This window comes from Heteronotia binoei, chromosome 8 (assembly GCF_032191835.1).
Source record: "Heteronotia binoei isolate CCM8104 ecotype False Entrance Well chromosome 8, APGP_CSIRO_Hbin_v1, whole genome shotgun sequence".
Lineage (NCBI taxonomy): Eukaryota > Metazoa > Chordata > Lepidosauria > Squamata > Gekkonidae > Heteronotia > Heteronotia binoei.
Window position 1 is genome coordinate 58,444,583 of NC_083230.1, and position 19,688 is coordinate 58,464,270.

General features: G+C 41.5%; 1 protein-coding gene across 2 annotated transcripts in view; it reads left to right on the forward strand.

The window, feature by feature from the left end:
• SYT1 (synaptotagmin 1) overlaps positions 1-19,688 on the forward strand; it is a 668,825-nt gene that overhangs the window by 489,375 nt on the left and 159,762 nt on the right. For both annotated transcript variants that reach the window (XM_060245124.1, XM_060245125.1), the window contains 2 exons: positions 3,547-3,714; positions 10,551-10,718. In XM_060245124.1, coding sequence (XP_060101107.1) covers positions 3,547-3,714; positions 10,551-10,718 — 336 coding nt within the window. The remainder of the gene's footprint in view (positions 1-3,546; positions 3,715-10,550; positions 10,719-19,688) is intronic.

Sequence of the window (19,688 nt, forward strand, 5' to 3'; positions counted from 1 at the left end):
ATAGTGGTCTGAAATGCACTGTAGAAAGGTACAAGAGCCCAAGGTGCAAATACTCAGAGGAACATCCGGTTTCCCCTCCTAGTGCTGCTGGAGGCTATACTGGGGATTCTATCCATGCCTAGCAGGCCAAATGTGAAAAACTATTGCTTTGTTCTTTATTAGAATTTTTACTCTTTGGTATGTAAATTATGATGTACATATGAAGGTATCAATGTATTTTTGAAGTCCTATGTATCTGGGTTTACAGTGAGTAAAAAAAATGAAAGCAGCTAAACAAAAGACTAAAATATCACATTATTTATTCATTTAAATCAAACTTTATAGAGCTCCATAATTAAAATGGCTTCCAAGATAGCACTCAACTATAAAACTAGTTTTCATTCCAGTTTCACATGCTTGTAGTTCTAGTTTTGCAGTTGTTCTGGATATTTGGCTGTTACGACAATAAATAGGAAGTTCTGAAATCTAGATGTCGTTACCCATTTGCTATAGATTTCCTATTTGACAGTTTGTACTTTTTGTTTTAACCAGAATAATTTACCCTTCTGATTGACACATATTATTCAAAGTTTAACAATTCATCTAAATGAGGAAAGTTCAGGCATTCTTAAATGTTTGGAATGGTGAAATTGCTATTTCAGAAAGTAGATAGATCAGAATAAGATCTAGGGTTGCCAAGTCGCTCGCAGGCTCTGGCAAGGTACTCTCCTCACGTGTGCTTTGCGTGCACGGCGCAATGACGTCACCGAGAAGTGACATCAGCACACTGGTGATGTCACATGGCATCAACTCTAGGCATTTCCGGGAAAACTCTATGGTTTTCCCGGATGCTCTAGCCATTTGGGAGGGGAAAACTCTATGGTACCTATTGTTGGGAACCACCCAGACAGGGGAGGCTGCGCCTGGACCAGAGGCTTGGCAGCCCTAATAAGATTCAAGCATTTTATATCAATGATCTGTTAACACCAACCTGGAAGTGGAAACAACATATTTTTTCCCAAATATAACTTACTTTCTTCCGATATGAGGAACTCCAAAGGGATCTGTTGAGGCTGGGTGAGTGGGCGTCAACGTGGCAGATGCGGTTCAATGTGGCCAAGTGCAAAGTAATGCACATTGGGGCCACGAATCCCAGCTACAAATACAAGTTGATGGGGTGTGAATTGGCAGAGACAGACCAAGAGAGAGATCTTGGTGTCATGGTAGATAATTCACTGAAAATGTCAAGACAGTGTGCGTTTGTAATAAAAAAGGCCAACGCCATGCTGGGAATTATTAGGAAGGGAATTGAAAACAAATCAGCCAGTATCATAATGCCTCTGTATAAATCGATGGTGCGGTCTCATTTGGAGTACTGTGTGCAGTTCTGGTCGCCGCACCTCAAAAAGGATATTATAGCATTGGAGAAAGTTCAGAAAAGGGCAACTAAAATGATTAAAGGGCTGGAACACCTTCCCTATGAAGAAAGGTTGAAACGCTTAGGGCTCTTTAGCTTGGAGAAACGTCGACTGAGGGGTGACATGATAGAAGTTTACAAGATAATGCATGGGATGGAGAAAGTAGAGAAAGAAGTACTTTTCTCCCTTTCTCACAATACAAGAACTCGTGGGCATTCGATGAAATTGCTGAGCAGACAGGTTAAAACGGATAAAAGGAGGTACTTCTTCACCCAAAGGGTGATTAACATGTGGAATTCACTGCCACAGGAGGTGGTGGCGTCCACAAGCATAGCCACCTTCAAGAAGGGGTTAGATAAAAATATGGAGCAGAGGTCCATCAGTGGCTATTAGCCACAGTGTGTGTGTGTGTGTGTGTGTGTATATATATATATATATATATATATATATATATATATATATATATATATATATTTGGCCGCTGTGTGACACAGAATGTTGGACTGGATGGGCCATTGGCCTGATCTAACATGGCTTCTCTTATGTTCTTATGTTCTTATGATATGTTCCTTTCTTCCCCTTCTTTTCTCTCTTGTTCTCTTCCTTATCTGTTTTCTCTTTTTCTTACATTTTTCTTTGTCATTTATGTTTTCAAACTTTTTAAAATGATACCTGCTTTTAAAGGTACTGTAGTTTTGGGGACTCACTTCTAAACTTACCTTTTTTTTTATCAACTTGTAATATTACTCAGTATTACTTCCTACCCACATCCATGCAGAAATCTTCTTTAAGTAAACACTGAATGTTTCTATTTTATTTTTCAGGTTTACTATTAATAAACTTATTTTCATACTTTATAATATAATTAGTGGAATTGCTGCAGGTTGCAAGCTCTCCGTCTGTTTTCTCACTGGGGAATGGGTAGGATGACACACTGTGGCCAAAATGGTAACTAATTAAATCAATGTGAATATCTTATAAGTAGAAGTAAAACATTAGAAGACTATTTCTATAAAATATTTGTTTATGTTGATTAGGCTTCCCAACCCTCCCGCCCTGGCAGGGGACCCCAGGATTTCCACCCTCTTCCCCCACTCTCCAAAAAAACGAAAGCGGGGGAAGGGGGGAAACGGCACCGAGGAGCATGGCGAGCCGCCCCATCCCAGAGTGGGCGAGGCCGCTGGGCCACTGCCGCCCCCTCCCCGCCCACCGCAGCTGCTCCTCCGAGATGGGCCCAGGCTGAGCCCATCTCGGAGGAGCAGCCAAGAGGCGGCAGCAGCGCAGGGGAGGGCGAGGCAGGCTAGGAGCATGGTGAGCCGTGAATCCGGGTCCTCGCGACTTGCCACGCCCCCGGCCCGGCTCCACCCCCCCATTCCACCCCAGAGGCGGAGCGGGCGAGGCCACCGCACTGCTGCCACCTCTTCTCTGCTTGCTGTGGCTGCTCCTCCGAGATGGGCTCACATCGCCCGCTCCGAGACTGGGCAGCTCGCCACGCTCCCCGGCGCCGTTTCCCCCCCTCCCCCTAGCTCCACCCCAGTGTCTCCTGGTTCCACCCCCAAAGTCCCCAGATATTTCTGGGGTTGGACTTGGCAACCCTAATGTTGATTTAACCATGTTTCTTTAGCTGCATTTTTTAGACAGGATGCCCTGATTATGTATAATAATATAACTCTAATCTTAAATAATTCTTCTTTACACATGCCTCTATATCTTTTAATTATCACTTTTTAATAAATGTTTAAGGAGGTCTTTTAAATTGCCAAGACCTCCTTCAAATACAGTGGAGGGGGAGAATCTATTTGAAAGATGTTTGACTGGTGTCTTCAGTATAAATTTTAACATCAAAATATAGCTGAAATTAGCTGCGCTTAATTGCCTCTCATCTGTTTAAGACCAGCTTCTTGAAGTCTGCGTCTCCTAATTTGGGGTTTGTTCTTTTCTGTAGCTTTGCATCATTTTTCAGTTCTTTGGTTCTTACACTGATTTTGGCTTTTTCATAAATATATCCATAAAAAGTGTGTGTGAGTGTTCATGAATGTGTTTTTATATGTAGAACTGTTAGGAGCCAGTATTTGCAAGCTGACCTTAAGTGCCTGTTTGATATTCTGCCTTGCTGATTCTTTCCCTCCTTCTTTCCCTCGTATTTCAGCTTTTGGTGGGAATTATTCAGGCTGCTGAACTGCCTGCACTAGATATGGGTGGTACATCTGATCCCTATGTGAAAGTGTACCTGCTTCCAGATAAGAAGAAAAAATATGAAACAAAAGTTCACAGGAAGACCCTTAACCCTGTCTTCAACGAGCAATTTACATTCAAGGTATTCTTTTGATAATTACTTGGCACCCTTTTCATTGTTTGCGATATATAGTCAAGGTTAATCCCATGCACCATCACAAAACTGTGTGTGTCCTAGTTAACTGGTGACCTAACGCACAATGGGTTTTTCTTTCACAGACATTTAGGAGACAGCTCAGAATGAAAAATATAGTTAAGGATTAATACCAACAACATAATTCAATTGAGAACCCTGTGTCTGTGTTACAGCCAGAAGGCCAATCTATTCAGAAGAAAGGAGTTCTGGACGAGTGGGTCAGAGAAGCAAGCATTTATTACATGGTTTGCAAAGCATGGAGAGATCAGAGCAAGTAAACTCACCCAAATCTCCGAAGTCTGTGTCGCAGCACAGCTCAATTTAAGCCACTCCTGACACGCCTAGGCTGGCTCTGCTGACCAATTAGCCAACAGCCCCACAATCTTTCTGCCCTATCCCATTCAAGCTATCAAGCGCGCACCTCATGTCCCCCCCCCCCCTACTTCCTTCAGATACGTGTGGCGCTTGTACGGCCGTTAGACCTTAAGTTTTGTTTTTCCCTTTCTGGCACTCTTTAGGTTTCATTTCCCCACTCTTCAGCATAGAATATAAGCCTCGCACTATACCTTTTTGCGGCAAAGCAACGCTTCCTGTCGCATAACTGTTGACCTTGTGGTTCAGCTACATTTCCTGTTATGTACAACCAGGTATTCTAAAACAAAATGAGACTTAATTTCCTCTACCTTATCATCTGTACATCTTTTATGTATCTGGTCTTGATTCTGGAGAGTCTGAAATTGTCAGTACATCACAATCCTGTACTATATCAATGGATTTTTAGTATTTCATGGTAAAACTTCCTTCCTGAAATGGCAATTCAGGGGATCAAGCTTTTTTACTCTTTTGCGGACAGTTTTTATATCTGCTTTGATTGGGAGAGACAGGGCCGGATTAAGAATTAGGCCAAGTAGGCACTGGCCTATGGGCCCCACCCCTTTAGGGGCCCCAAGCCAGCTTTCCTCCTCATTTTTCCCCCTGCCTGCAGCCCTCCCAACCTGCACGCGCAACCAGCAACTAAGCCACTCTATGCCCGACTTGCCTGGTGTGTCTGCTGCTGGCATTGTTGTCAAGTTTGCCTCTCTCTGCCTCTCCCCCACAGCTTTGTCAAAGAGGCTTTTAAGAAGGTGCCTGCAGGCTGCAGTGGGGGCTGCAGGTGGCAGGGCAGGTGCTCCAACTCTGAGATTATTTGCAAGGGGGGGGCCGAGATTTTGACTTCCTAGGGGCCTCCACAAGGTTTAATCCAGCACTGGGGACAGATCTGTGATGTGCTCCTCATTCTCATATCCATCTAAATGAATGACTATTGTATATCCGCTTGTTAAAAGTGCTAGGAGCTCAATGCTGGGATGCCTTTACTTTTCACTGTCCTTTGGCTTTCCAGGAAAACTTGCTCAGAATTTAGTACAACCATTCTTTTCTTAACCCCCCTCCAAATTAATGTATAAACAAAGATAGCATGAAATATTAATCTCTCTGTTAACAGTTGTAGCCAGATCCAGTTTGTATCTGTGTCATTTTGCGCATGTTGTTGCTTCTCCATTCTCTTCAGTGAGCAGGATTACAGTTTATGCAGTGACAGATCCTTCAGTATGTATGAAATGTTGATCTTTGCAGAAGAGATTAGGGAGCCTTCTATGACAGTAGGGTTTTGAATTGTACATTTGCTGTGCAGGCCTGGAGCTGGGAAGCTGACTAGAATAAGCAGAGAAACATAAATTGCTAGACACATAACATTTCCAGTACTCTGAGATGTCAAAATGAAAAACCGGGGAAGAAGAAATCTGGAGAATATCTAGGGGGGAAGGCTGTATAATGAATTTGGTGCTCTCTTTCTCCTGATCCCTTCACCTCTGGATCTGATATTACTGGCAGTAAACCTTTGTCACTACACCATAGTAATTTAAATGCCTATGCAATAGTAGGTGAGGGGAAAGCAAATCAAGAGTATTCTGTCTTTTCAAAATGTAAGGAGAAGTTAATAATGCCTCCCAAACGCAGAGCCCAGTTCCAGCAATGTAAAAGCTGCATAGCTGAACATACTTGGAAGGATTTTAGAATGAAATAGTCACTGCACTTCAGTAGCTATCGGCCATTCCTCCTGTATACTTAGTCTCATAATGACAGCTCTAGTTTGAAAGCAGGAACAATAAGAGATTTAGGCTATGTAATCACTCAACAAGAAAGAGATCCCTAGAGGGCCTCACCTCTACTCAGACATAAGCTTTGTTTCCCTTGAAGATGTTCATAAAAATAATACTCCCCCCTTTTCAGGAGGCAGAGAAGGAAAAATTCTTTACTGAGTATATTTAAAATTAAACAGAATGATAAAATGAAAAGAGAAGATAACAACCAGCATCTTCACTGTCCAAGAGAATAAATTAGTTGTCAGTAAAGATGACAACAGTCCACTAAGTCCTACAATTTATTTACCTTTAAATAAATTGAAATTGTGCCGAAGCAGACTTTAGTGGGTAGCAGCCAGTTGCCACTAACTAGTTTTTTTCACGCAAACTTGGAAACTCCAGTACATCCAGTTAATATGTACAAGTACACTATTCTTTCTTTTGGCTCAGGGAAAGCACACTCAACAGAGAACACCATGTTTCATTGAAGAGAATGAAAACTGTTCTAAAGTCTTGTGAAACTTTGCGTCATGCTCAATGCATCATTAGGATTCATATTTTATTATCAAGATGCCTCCAGGAACATGTGCCACACTTAGCATGTTGTGGCTAATAAGTTCGGGAGCAGCACAACTTGAAATGTATCCTGTAGTATTTGGGCAAACATGAGAATTGTCACTCTCTGCATAATCTAGGTGCAAGTTCAGCAATAAGCCTCTTTGCTCTTTTGTAATAACCATTTTTGGAGTGACCATGTGGGCAATAGAACCACATACTTGATACAGCTTGATACAAATCAGAATTCCTTCTTGTCTTATTTCATGGAAGGATTTGAAAAGAGAGAGATTGAGAAACTCTAAAGTGCAGTCAATCCCTGAGAAAATTAATTGCTTTTAATTGGCACATTTACAATCATGCATATTAAAGAGTGCAATATTAAAAAGAATTTCACCTCTCAAGTTACACCTTGACTAGGATGCCATGAGAATATGAGTCTTCTTAAACCATTAGCATCAGAAAGTACAATGCCATGCAGAATCAAGCATTTACCAAGAAGGGAATCTTCAGGTAATTCTGTGATGCTGCTGGAGGCTGAAGATTCTTATATGAGCAGCTTCTGTGATTTCTGGGCTGCTGCCATAAGTTGTCAAAGTGAAATGGCAACCATAAGACTTCTGTGCCCATGTTAATGATGTGCTTTGTGTCAAACTCACATAAGGACTTTGTAAACACCCAGCTGTGTCTCTGAATATAAGGGCAGATGGTAACAGAGCTAAAAAAATAAAAAAAAAGCCCCACTGTTGCTGAAATTAGAATTTATGATTTTAGGGATAATATTGTGGGTCCTTCAGATGCCCCTGTTGTTGCCAACTCCAACCCTCAACATAATGTGTAGTGAATGTTGTAAACAAATGCAGTGCCTGGGGACAACAGTGATAATGATCTAGTGATGTGCTTAGTTAGATCTCCAAAATTTGTAGTAACTTATGCATTGCATCCCATTTTTGGCATTATTACCCATATCACTAGTGCACATTCAGCCCCTTGTCCAGGGTGTGGGAGTCAGTGACAGCTGGAGGCATGGTCGGTGGCTTCAGGGTGGGAGACCCCTTGGGAACACATGCAGTGCCTCAGAATTGAGGCCAGGAGGGGGGTTCAAAGGCACCCTTCTTCCCTCTTCGGCTCTCTCCCATGCTTAATCACTGACTCTTCTCTCTCTCAGCCCTTGATGTGGTAAGTCATGGGCTCTTCCTCCCCAGCAGGCTCTCAGCTCCCCAGTTAAATTCCCTGCCCTGCTCCCTCCACCCTTGCCTCCAGCCAATCCCATCAGGGTGAGGGCATTGGTTTTCTGGCTCTTCACTGGGGCACTACTCCCAAGGGATCCACAGGGTAGGGCCGGACCATCGGAAGTCACTGTGGGAGATCTGGTGTGAGTGTCATCCTTCCCGACCCCAGAGCATGCCAGACCAGGGGTCCTGGGCAGGAGGTCCAGGAGGAGGGGTGACGGTCCCGACTCTGGACACCCCCATAGCTAGCAAATGCATCCTTCTGCTAGCAAAGAGAAAACACATGTTTTGTGGGTTATTAGTTATTGAGATCATAACTCATGTATACCAGGGTCACGATACAGACCAACATTCAAAATAAATGATAGGGAATAAGCTTCTTAAACAAGAAAAGAAATGTATTGAATTAATGGAAAGAGAACCAAGTTAAATTAGGTAAATAAAAATAGAGGTGCTACATAAAGGAAATTATAATATAGTGAGTTCAATGCAAAAAGGAGATGCTGTTGTAGTGATCATAGCTCTTTTATTAAGTACAGCATGATACGGCTGAACTCTAAGAATAAAACTGAAGAACTGGGCCAATGGGGCCAGCTATATACACTTCAGGATTCCCGTGCAATGATTGCCATTGGATCATTCATACCAGAAGGGGGCCCATGATTGGAGCAGGGCAGCAAGGATTTGGATCCTACTGCCCATTATTCCTGAGTCCCCAAGCTCAGCCCCAAAGGCTCCAATGAGCCAGGCAGGAACACCATTAATTATACACAACCTTAGTCCACATACACAACAGAAATAAATGCATATATGAAGTACCAAACAGAGTTTAAACCTTTCCCTAACAAACTACCTGTTCCTAATGAAGGAGATAAAAGAGGAGAATCAAAGTTATACAAGCCTGCTTCCTGAAGATGGCGGGGCAGATCTAGAAAGGAAAATTGACCAAATCCCACTGGGACCTGGGGTCTGGCAACCCTATGTACAGGGGAACTTTCACCTTTTGCATTAAAGATAAAAGTATCAAGGAGTAATGTTCCTTTAGGGGAATTAAAAGGTTAGGCAGGCAAGTATCAGTGGCTGAATCTTTTACATGATGAAATAGGGGGAGAAATCTTCCTGTTCAGCACCCTGTCCTGCGGGACTTATCAAGGTTTCGCAGGGCCTGTAAGAAGGAGCTCTTCCGCCAGGCTTTTAATTAATTCAGTGGACGTCCTTTGAAAGTAATCACTTCCCCAGCATTTCACCATTATGGTGTTATGTTATGCTGTTAGCCATCAGCCACATGCTGTTTACCACCTATGTCTGTAAGATTGTTTACTGTGCTGCTCCTGTTTCATAATGTCTGTTTTTGTGATATTATTTTAACTCTGTTGTTTTATTGTTGTAAGCCACCCTGAGCCCACTTGCCGGAAAGGGCGGGATATAAATCTAAAAATTAAATTAAGATAAGAAGGAAATAGCTGGGCTTGGCCCACTGCACATTGTCTTGATTATTGGGTCATTCCTTAAAGCCAGATTATTAGGGAGAGGAGCCTCCAGCTCCTTGGGGCTAAAGGCCCTTCATTTGATTCCCACTGGAGATGGGTTTTTGCTTATTTAATAGAGGAGCTGTCTTCACATTTCTTTCACGCTTCCAATGTGACTCTCTGTCATTTTGATATCAGCCTGATCCAGACTGCATTTGGATTGCTAGCCCCATGCTAAGACATGCACATGTGCAGGGATAGAAAATGGCAGTCCCAAGCGGGGAAACAGAAGTTGAGGGAAGGAACCTGTACCTCCAGTGTACTATCTCACCAGGACCAAGGTGATCTGCTTCTGTAGCCACCTTGGGACCAAGCTGGGCACCAGAGGTACAGGGAAGGGTGCTCAGCCCCATACACACCTGGCACTGCTGCCTAGCTTAAATCTGAGACAGCTTCTGCAGCTCACTTTAAATTCTAATAATAATAAACTTTTATTTATATCCCGCCCTCCCCGCCGAGGCAGGCTCAATTCTGTGAGGCAACATGGAATGAGGGTTCTTGAGATGGCAAACATCTTGAGCCATCCCTGGAAGAACCAAAGTAAGGCTGATAGAAATGCTCTAACATTGTACTTCATTGAAACTTGGTTGTGTAAAAGCCCTAATAATGTTTAGAAAGATTTTAGATGTTATTGGAAAAATAATAGGAAATTTATTAAAAGTGATCATGCCTCCAACCCAAGTACAGACATTTTCCCAGCAAACTACAGAAGTGCTACTTGCATCACTTCCCATCAATATTAAAAGCATGACTAATGATCATTCTTCTAAGCTAAAGCATCTGTCCTTAACACATCAGAACAGCTGGAAAGTTAGCCAGAACCTAGTCTCCAGCTGTCAAGATTTATAGCAGTGTATCATGCCATAGGGTGAGTGTCAACATTCACAATGTAAAAAGTAAAACCAAGCCACTTTAAGAAAACTTCTAGTCCCTAATTACTCTGTGTCAAACATAGAAAGCCACTTCTTTGCTTTCCCATCAGTCCACATGGTACCGTTTTTCAGAGAATGACAGCATGATTTATTGAGAGAAACATACTGCAATATCAAAAGCTCATGTATCTGTGGGACAAATAATTGGTCTTTAGCTTCAAGGTAGAGTCAGATGTTGAAAATGCATGGCAAAATCTTCAGTGTGATGGCTGAGCTTCTTCATAGTTCTATAAGATATTTTCTAGTTTTACAAAGCAGTACATGAGATGACTTCCAAGAAAATCTCATGGGTTTTTTTCTAGTACAATTTCCTGAGAATGACAGTTAATAAACCAAAGAAATGGATTTGCATTGCAGTGAAACTCTATTTACTGAGTAAATAGAGCATGCTTTTTCTTTTTCCTCTCTTAGGTGCCGTATTCTGAACTGGGAGGAAAAACCTTAGTTATGTCAGTATATGACTTTGATCGCTTCTCCAAACATGATGTAATTGGGGAGTACAAGGTGGCAATGAATACGGTGGATTTTGGTCATGTGACTGAAGAATGGCGGGACTTGCAAAGTGCTGAAAAAGAAGAGGTAGGAAAAATTAATATGCATAAATACATACATGTAGAGTGTCTTTCGGGGAATTGGATCAATAATGTTTTCTGTTTCATCATAATCTGAGATAATAAAACATTTTAGAAATTTAGAAAACATTTGTTTCTGGAAAATATTGCTGTTTGAAAACTGGTATATATTTGGTCTCCTTTATTATTTCTTCTGATAATCATCCTTGCTCCTTTCTAGCTCAAAAATTGCACCTGGATAATACTGAATGCTAATTGCGGTTGCAAATCTGAATCACTGGTGTACATACATGCATCCCAATATTAACAGTTGCCATCTTAAACAGAGTTACACTCTTCTAAGTCCATTGAGGTCAATGGACTTAGAAGGGTGTAACTCTGCTTAAGATAGTTCTGCCAACTGCAATTATCTTGCAATAATACCACATTCTGTAAGCAAAAGCTTCCACTGCTGCTATGTGCAAAGACAAGACACACAGAATGGGGGGATGAGAGAACCTTGTGTACAGCTGCAGTTTTGCTTGCTGTAGTCTTCACAGCAGTTTCCACAAACCACAGTACAGTTTTTTAAAGTTTGGATCTAGAACAATAATAATAATTTAAAAAGTTTGGATCTCTTTGGCAACAGGAACTCCTGGCTAGAAACAACAAGCAACGTTTCAATGGTCCTTCACTATGGACACACATCTTCCTTCTATACATCCTTTGAATTATACATTACATAAATGGAAATATGTACATTTGATTAATTTGCATTGCTTTGTTTACAATACAGTTTTGGTGCAAGAACTTAGTGTGTTCAAGGACAGATTATTTTATACTGATGCCTGCTCATTCTAAATAGCTTAAAAAGGTAAAGGTTAAGATAGTTCCCTGTGCAAGCACCGAGTCATTACCAACCCATGGGGTGATGAAGCATCACAACATTTTCTTGGCAGACTTTTTCACAGGATGGTTTGCCATTGCCTTCCCCACTCATCTACACTTTACTCCCAGCAAGCTGGATACTCATTTTACTGACTTTGGAAGGATGGAAGGCTGAGTTAACCTTGAGCCGGCTATCTGAACCCAGCTTCTGCCAGGACTGAACTCAGGTCGTAAGCAGAACTTGGACTGCAATACTGCAGCTTACCACACTGCACCACGGGGCTCTTAAATAGCTTAGATAGTTTCAAAATAGTAGGTACTGGGGCTTTTTTGGAGCAGGAATACACAGGAATGCAGTTCTGGCTGGCTTGGCATCAGGGGGTGCGGCCTAATATGCAAATGAGTCACTGCTGGGCTTTCTCTACAAAAAAAGTCTTGTGCAGAACAATGGCGATATCCCAGGGTGTGATCTAATATGGAAATGAATTCCTGCTGTTTTCCCCCTCCGGTAGGCACAGAACAGAAAATGAATATGCACATGTGTAGGTTGCTTTTGTTGCTGGTAATTTTCTTTCCTTGAGAAATCCATAAAACCTAAAATCATCTTTCCATATCTCTGTTGTTGTTTTTGTTGTTGTTTATATGAGCTTGTAGCAATTTATCCCAAATTGGATAGCAAACTGGTGAAGCCTGGGTAACTTTTTCTCAGCCTTTATATAGTATTTGGCATATTCCATAAGGATAACCTTGTTTAGTCTGTAAGAGCCAAAACAACAAAGTCTTCTGTCTGTGGCATCTTACAATGGCTACAACATTGAGTATGGCTTGAGTATTCATACTAGAGCATACTTCATGAAAAACAGTTTAGAAAGCTCAATTTGGTTAATCTTTGGATGGTACCCTGTTTATTTGGCATAAGGAAACACAAGCAATAATTCTCATCATTCTTTCTGGTATCTATGCCTGTCATACTAATCCACATCTGTATGTGCCTTAAAATTTAATTCAATCAATCAATCAATCAATCAACATTTTATTTATATCCCGCCCTCCCCACCGAAGCAGGCTCAGGGCAGCTAACAACATCAAATACAATAGATTATACAATAAGTATTTAAAATCAGTATCTAGCTTTAAAACAGTCTAATTTAAAATTTAAAATTAACATTCTGGTGCTATTCAAGTGAGAGACTGTCCCTGATTCTGCAAATCCCACCTACAAAGATACCCACAGTGGTGACTACTTTTTCTTGAGTTGGTCTTGTTTTAGAAGCCTTTTGCCTCTGGGTCCTTGTATTCTCCCCTTGAGAGAGTGGCTCTTGACACCACAGGAGTGTAGTATCATGAAAAACACTGGCAGAATACTGACTCTGTGTTGTTGTAGGCTCTTCTAGCAGGAGGCTCTTCACTTCTGTTCTCTGCTTACAATTGTCAAGGTGTAGCAACAGTTTAGGGTAAAACAAAAAACAAAACTTGGGGAACTTCTGGGATCGGAAAATGGCGAGCTAAGCTGCTTTCCTTAACGGGGGCAGGCTGGCACTTCTGTTTGGAGTAGTAAAAGGCAAATTAATGCCTACTGCCTACTTTTCTCAGCTAGAGAATTGTCCAAGATATTCACAGATACTTTGAGGAGACTTGGCTGAAAGGGAGTCCCGAGAGGGGGGGGGGGCTCCTTCGAGGCTTTGAGGGATCTCCAGAGAGAAGTTGCATATTCATCATCTGCAGAAATTTCCAGAGTCATTTATTTGACATAAGCTCGACAGGATCCAAATCTTCTTTTACAACTTTAAACATCTAATTTACAAAAGACTGGTGTTGATCTAGATAAACTTAAAAAAAAAGTACTGATTGCTATCTTTTCACTCCAGGACTAACTAAAGCTAAACAAAACAAAATTAAAAAGGTGGGAGTTGGAAATAATGGAAGCCTGAAAGGAGGAGAAGAAAAGGGGCTAAATTTGAACTTTGTAAATTTAAAGGACAGTGCTAAAAGGAGAAAGGAATTTATTGTTTAGTCTATCTGCGGTTGAGGAGGTAGCCCCATCGTCATAGATCTGCAGCACTCATAGTCAACACAGGAAGTACGTCAGATATCGTGAGATTTCTCTACCAGCGAAACGAGACTTGGTGGCAGGAAAAGCAGGAAGTACCAGAGAAAGAATAAGGAAGTTAGAGAAGTAAACAGCCTACTCTAGGATTATAATATTAGAGAGAAACATTGGCGGCCATTGCTGGGAGGACAAAGTTTTAACAATGTTTTTAAAGTGACTGGGATAATAAAAATTGGTGGAGTCAACTGAGTTGGCAATTATAAAATAAAGACTATTGGATAGTGGTGAAAAAGATTTGAAATGGTTAAAGGGAAAAGAAATTTTTTTAAAAAAAAGCAAAGCAAAAGTCGCGACCGCCATTTTGGGAAAAATAAAAACTTTAAACATTAATATCTGAGCCTGGGAGGATGGCGAAATTGGGTTCATTAGAAAGGGCAAGTTTCACTCTATTAAACCTGATGGTCCAAATTTAATTTGGTGAGATAAAAATTTTCGATCTTTTTACATGTCAGACCCAAAGCAAACTCGTGCTAGGTCTGCTTCAATGGAGAAAATGCAAGCCCAATTAGATGCAATGGAAGGCAGGATAATGAAGGGGGTGAAAGAAATGATAACTACCTATAAAAAAGAAATAAGAAAAGATATTGAGGACTCAAAAAAAAATTAAAAAAAGAAATAGAGAATCTCAGAAATGAGACTGTAGTAATAACAAAAAAAGTACAAGAGGTGGAAGAGAGAGTGAAAACACATGATTCCACCTTGTTAAAATTACAAGAAAAGGTGATAATACATGACTGCAAGTTGATGGAGACACAGATTCATCTGAGAGATTTACCATAAAATGAAGAATCTGATCTGAAAGAATACATAATAAAAATAATTGCAGATTTTTTGGAGGAAGATCCTGAAGGGAATAGAAAAATGTATGACTATATGTATAGAGTGAATTCACTCTATGCAAAAAAGAACAATCTGCCAAGAGATGTGGTCATAAGATTTATGACAAAAGAAATGATGGGAAAAATCATAAACAAAAATTTTGAAAAGACATTGATAATGGGAGGTAGTAGAATAAGAATTATGAAAGAGTTGCCAAGACGAGTGTTAACTGACAGGAATATATATAAAAAACTGACAGAAATATTACGCGACAATGGAATGAGATACAGATGGATAATACCTGAAGGTTTGAGCTTTGAACTTCAAAGGATTACAATTACAAACACACAGGAATTGCATAGGTTCTATGGCGAAAATAAAGAATTTGCACCATGATGGATTACAAATTGATATCTTGGAATGTAAGTGGACTAAATTCACCACAAAAAAGAAGGGCAACATTTCATTGGATAAAAAAACAAAATTGTAACATAGTTTGTTTACAAGAAGTGCACGTTAGACAAAAGGATTATAAATTTTTATGGCATAAGCAACTGGGACTAGAATTTTATACATTGGCTGAACAGGAGTAATTTTTTATATTAAAAAGAATTAGATCCAAAATTGGTTTTTAAAGATAAAGATGGAAGGTATATAGCAGTGGAAATTACATTGAATACTAAAAAAACTTTATTGTTGGGACTTTATGCTCCAAATGGTGCAAAGGACATTTTCTTTAAAAATATTATACAACATCTTGATGAAGTGACCTATGGGCAAATTGTGTTGATGGGGGATTTTAGTGGAACAATTCAGAACACAATAGATAGATCTGGGAAGAAAAAAATTGATAAAGAAGGGAAATTGCCAAAGTCTTTTTTTTTGAGCTGGTTAAACAAGAGAATTTGGAGGATATATGGAGGAAGTTCAATCCTGAAGTATGGGACTATACCTTTTTTTCAGCCAGACATAATTCTTTTTCTAGAATTGACATGTTGTGGGGTACCAAAGATTTGGGACTTATAACAAAGAAGATAGAGATTTTACCCAAAATAGGAGCTGACCATAACCCAATAATGTGGGTTACAAAATTGTCTAAAAAGTCGAGAAGATGGAGATTAAATGAAAATGTACTACAAAATAAAGAACTAGTGACATCTTTAGAAAAGGAAACTAAAGCTTACTTCCAAGTCAATGATAGAAAAGATATGGAATTTCAGACGGTATGGGATGCCTACAAGGCAGTAATGAGAGGAATATTAATAACATTGAATAGTAAAGATAAGAGAGCAAAAGATAAACAGATGTTGGACATTCAAAATGAATTTTTTTAAAAAGGTGAATTAAGAAAAAGGCCAGGAAAAAAGAAAATTATAAGGGAGATTACAATATTACAAACACAAATGAGTCATTTGTTAAATAAGGAAATGGAATGGAATTTGAAAAAATTACAACAGAAATCTTTTGAGGGAGCAAACAAACCTGGAAAGTACTTGGCCTGGCAATTGAAGAAAAAGAGAGAAAGTAAAATTATTAATAAAATTGTGGCTGATGGAAAAGAGATGGTAGATCAAGAAGGAATAAAGAGAGAATTTTTTAAGTATTATAAGGGTGTTAAAGTAAAGAAAGAATGAATCGAAGCGTATTTGCAAAAGATCAAAATAGCACCCTTAACTGAATATATGGAAACAATTTTAAATGATCCAATTGAAAAAATAGAAATTGAAGTAGCGATTAATGTAATGAAAATTGGAAAGGCACCTGGACCAGATGGATATACGGCAAAAATTTTTAAAAAGCTTAAAGAAGAATTAGTACCAAAACTTCAAAAATTGATGAATGCGATAAGATTAAATTGGAAAATTCAAAATACATGGAAAAAAGCTGTAATTTCGTTGATTCCAAAGGGAGAAAGAGATGTAAAGAATTATAGGCCAATTTCATTATTAAATAATGATTATAAGATATACACAAGAATCTTGGCAGAATGGCTTAAACAATATTTAATAAATTTTATAAAGGAAGATCAAGCGGGTTTTCTCCCTAAAAGGCAAATAAGAGACTATATTAGAACTGTTGTAAATATTGTAGAATATTATGAAAGACATCCAGAGAAGGAAGTTGCATTATTTTTTGCGGATGCAGAGAAAGCTTTTGACAATTTGAACTGTTAACAGTGGTTCCCCAGGAGGAAAGGCCTTTCCCTCAGAGGACTGTAGTGATCCCTTAGGAATTTTCCACCAACCTGGAAAGGTACCATTAAAGGCCTCTGTAGGGTTGCCAAGTCCAATTTAAGAAATATCTGGGGACTTTGGGGGTGGAGCCAGGAGACATTGGGGGCGGAGCCAGGAGCAAGGCTGTGACAAGCATAAATGAACTCCAAGGGAGTTCTGGCCATCACATTTAAAGGGACTGCACACCTTTTAAATGCCTTCCCTCCATTGGAAATAATGAAAGATAGGGGCATCTTCTTTTGGGGCTCATAGAATTGGACCCCTTGGTCCAATCCTTTTGAAACTTGGGAGGTATTTTGGGGAGAGGCACTAGATGCTATACAGAAAATTTGGCACCTCTACCTCAAAAAACAGCCCCCCCCCAGAGCCCCTGACACTCGCGGATCAATTCCCCATCATTCCCTATGGGAATCGTTCCTGGAGGTGCAAAATGGCTGTGGGGGTGGAGCTTCCCCCACCGGCCAGCTGGCTGGGGGAGGAGGGAAGCCTGTAAAACCAGGGGATCCCCCGCTGGGACCTGGGGATTGGGAAGCCTAGGCCTCTGGGTGAGTGCCTACCCCCCGACTTGCTGTCTTATCACCCATCAAAGTAAAGGAATTCAGTCCCCCCCACCACCTCAAGGGGAGCTGATTTCTGCCACATATCTGGAGATCAGTTGTAATTCTGAGAGATCTCCAGCCCTCACCTGGAGATTGGCAAAAGGAGGGAAGGGCTTTCCCTCAAAGGCCTGTAGTGATCCTTTAGGAATTTCTCACCAACCTGGATAGGTACCACTAAAGGCTTCTGGACGAGTGCCCCCCCCACCTGGCTGTCTTCCCACCCACCCAAGTGAAGGCATTCACTGGTCTCCCCCCCCAACCTCAAGGGGAACTGATCTCTGCCATGTATCTGGAGAGCAGTTGTAATTCTGAATGATCTCCAGCCCTCACCTGGAGATTGACAACAGAGGTTCTCCAGGATAAAAGGCCTTTTCCTCTAGAGGCCTGTAGTGATCCTTTAGGAATTTCACACCAACTTGGAAAGGTAGCACTAAAGGCCTCTGGGAGAGTGCCCCCCCCCCAGCCTTGCTGTCTTCTGGCCCACCCAAGTGAAGGCATTCATTCCCTCCACACACACACACCTCAAGGGGAGCTGGTCTCTGCTATCTAGAATTTCCTGACCTGGAGTTAGCAACCCTGCAGCCTCTAAGGAAACGGATGGTCTTTATTATTTATTTATTTATTTATTTGATTTGTATTCTGCCCTCCCCACCAAAGCAGGGTCAGGGCGGCTCACAGCATAAAACCTCACATAATTAAAACAATACATATTATAAAATAGTACGTTCTATAAAATTATACATTTAGAGATTAAAACAACATTATTTACTGCTCAGATCTAGATATTATCTTGTTAGATTTTACAGTGTGACGGTATTCCATCTATGATGTAGGCTCCATATCAATTAAAGACCAGCTGGAAGAGGATAGTTTCGCAGGCCCTGCGGAACTGACCAAGATTCTGCAAGGCCCGCATTTCCTCTGGGAGTTGGTTCTGCCAGTGGGGGGCAGCAATCGAAAAGGCCCTTTCCCTGGTGACCTTCAGTTTGGCCTCCTTCGGCCTGGGGATTATCAGTAGATTTTGTGAACCAGATCGAAGCACCCTCTGGGGAGTATGTGGGTTCTTCACAGTGTGTGTGTTGGGGGGGGGGGGGGGAACCAAAGCAGCTGATATCATTCTCCTAATTTCTTTCCCCCCTTTGTTCTGAACAACCCTGTAAAGGCTTCCCTATCTCCTTCTCAGACAACCATCTTGGGGCGAGGCTGAGGAGAGGAGGGAGAGAGAGAGGGGGAGTGAAAGACAGTAAAGGTAGGATAGCCATGCCCTCTGAGGCGGTGCCAGGCTCCCTGGCTATTGAAGTGGCCTTCTGAGAAGGCCTGTTGTGAAGAAAAATACAGCAGGCTCTAGAAGGAGGCTCTGGGCGAGTGCCTGCCACCCTTGCTGTCTTCCCACCCACCCAAGTGAAGGCATTGAACCCTCCCGCCCATCTCAAGGGGAGCTAATATCTGCCATCTAGAGAATAGTTGTAAATATGAGTGATCTCCAGTGTCTCCTCAGAAGGAAATGACATTGTACCTGTCTGAGGTTCTATCCCTTCTCAAACCTCACCCTCTCCAGGCCCACCCCTAACCTGGAGTTGGCAACCCTATCTCCTCTCCTTTATCTGCCCCTCCGACTTCAGCTTTCCATTGCCTTCACCCTCCCTGCAACTTCTACAGTGGAAGGGCCAAAGCAGTTTGCATCATTCTCCTCCCCCTCCATGTGATCTGAACAACAAACCTGAGAGGCAGGTTTGGCTGAAAGTCTATGCCTGGTCCAAAACCACCCAGTCAGTTTTCACAGCAAGAAGCTGGGTCTGGCAGATCCCACTCTGAAGCCCTAACTTGTATGTCCTTCGCAAATTTCACCACAAAATCTCCAGGAATTTCCCAGCAACCTGGAAAGGTACCACTAAAGACCTCTGGTTGAATGCGCCCCCCCCCCTCAAGCCTGGCTGTCTTCCCACCCACTCAAGTGAAGGCATTCACTACCCCCCCCCCCCCCCGGACCTCAAGGGGAGCTGATCTCTGCCATCTACCTGGAGAGCAACTGTGATTCTGAGAAATCTTCAGGCCTCACCTGGAGACTGGCAACAGTTGTTCCCCAGACCTTTCCCTCAGAGACCTGTAGTGATCCCTTAGGAACTTCCCTCCAACCTGGAAAGGTACCACTAAAGGCCTCTGAGCAAGTTGACCCTCTCCAGCCTTGTTGTCTTCCCACCCACCCAAGTGAAGGCATTCACTTCCCCCCTTCAAGGGGAGCTGATCTGTGCCATCTATTTGGATAGCAGTTGTAATTCAAAGAGATCTCCAGCCCTCTCACCTGGAGATTAGCAACAGAAGTTCCCCAGGATGAAAGGCCTTTCCCT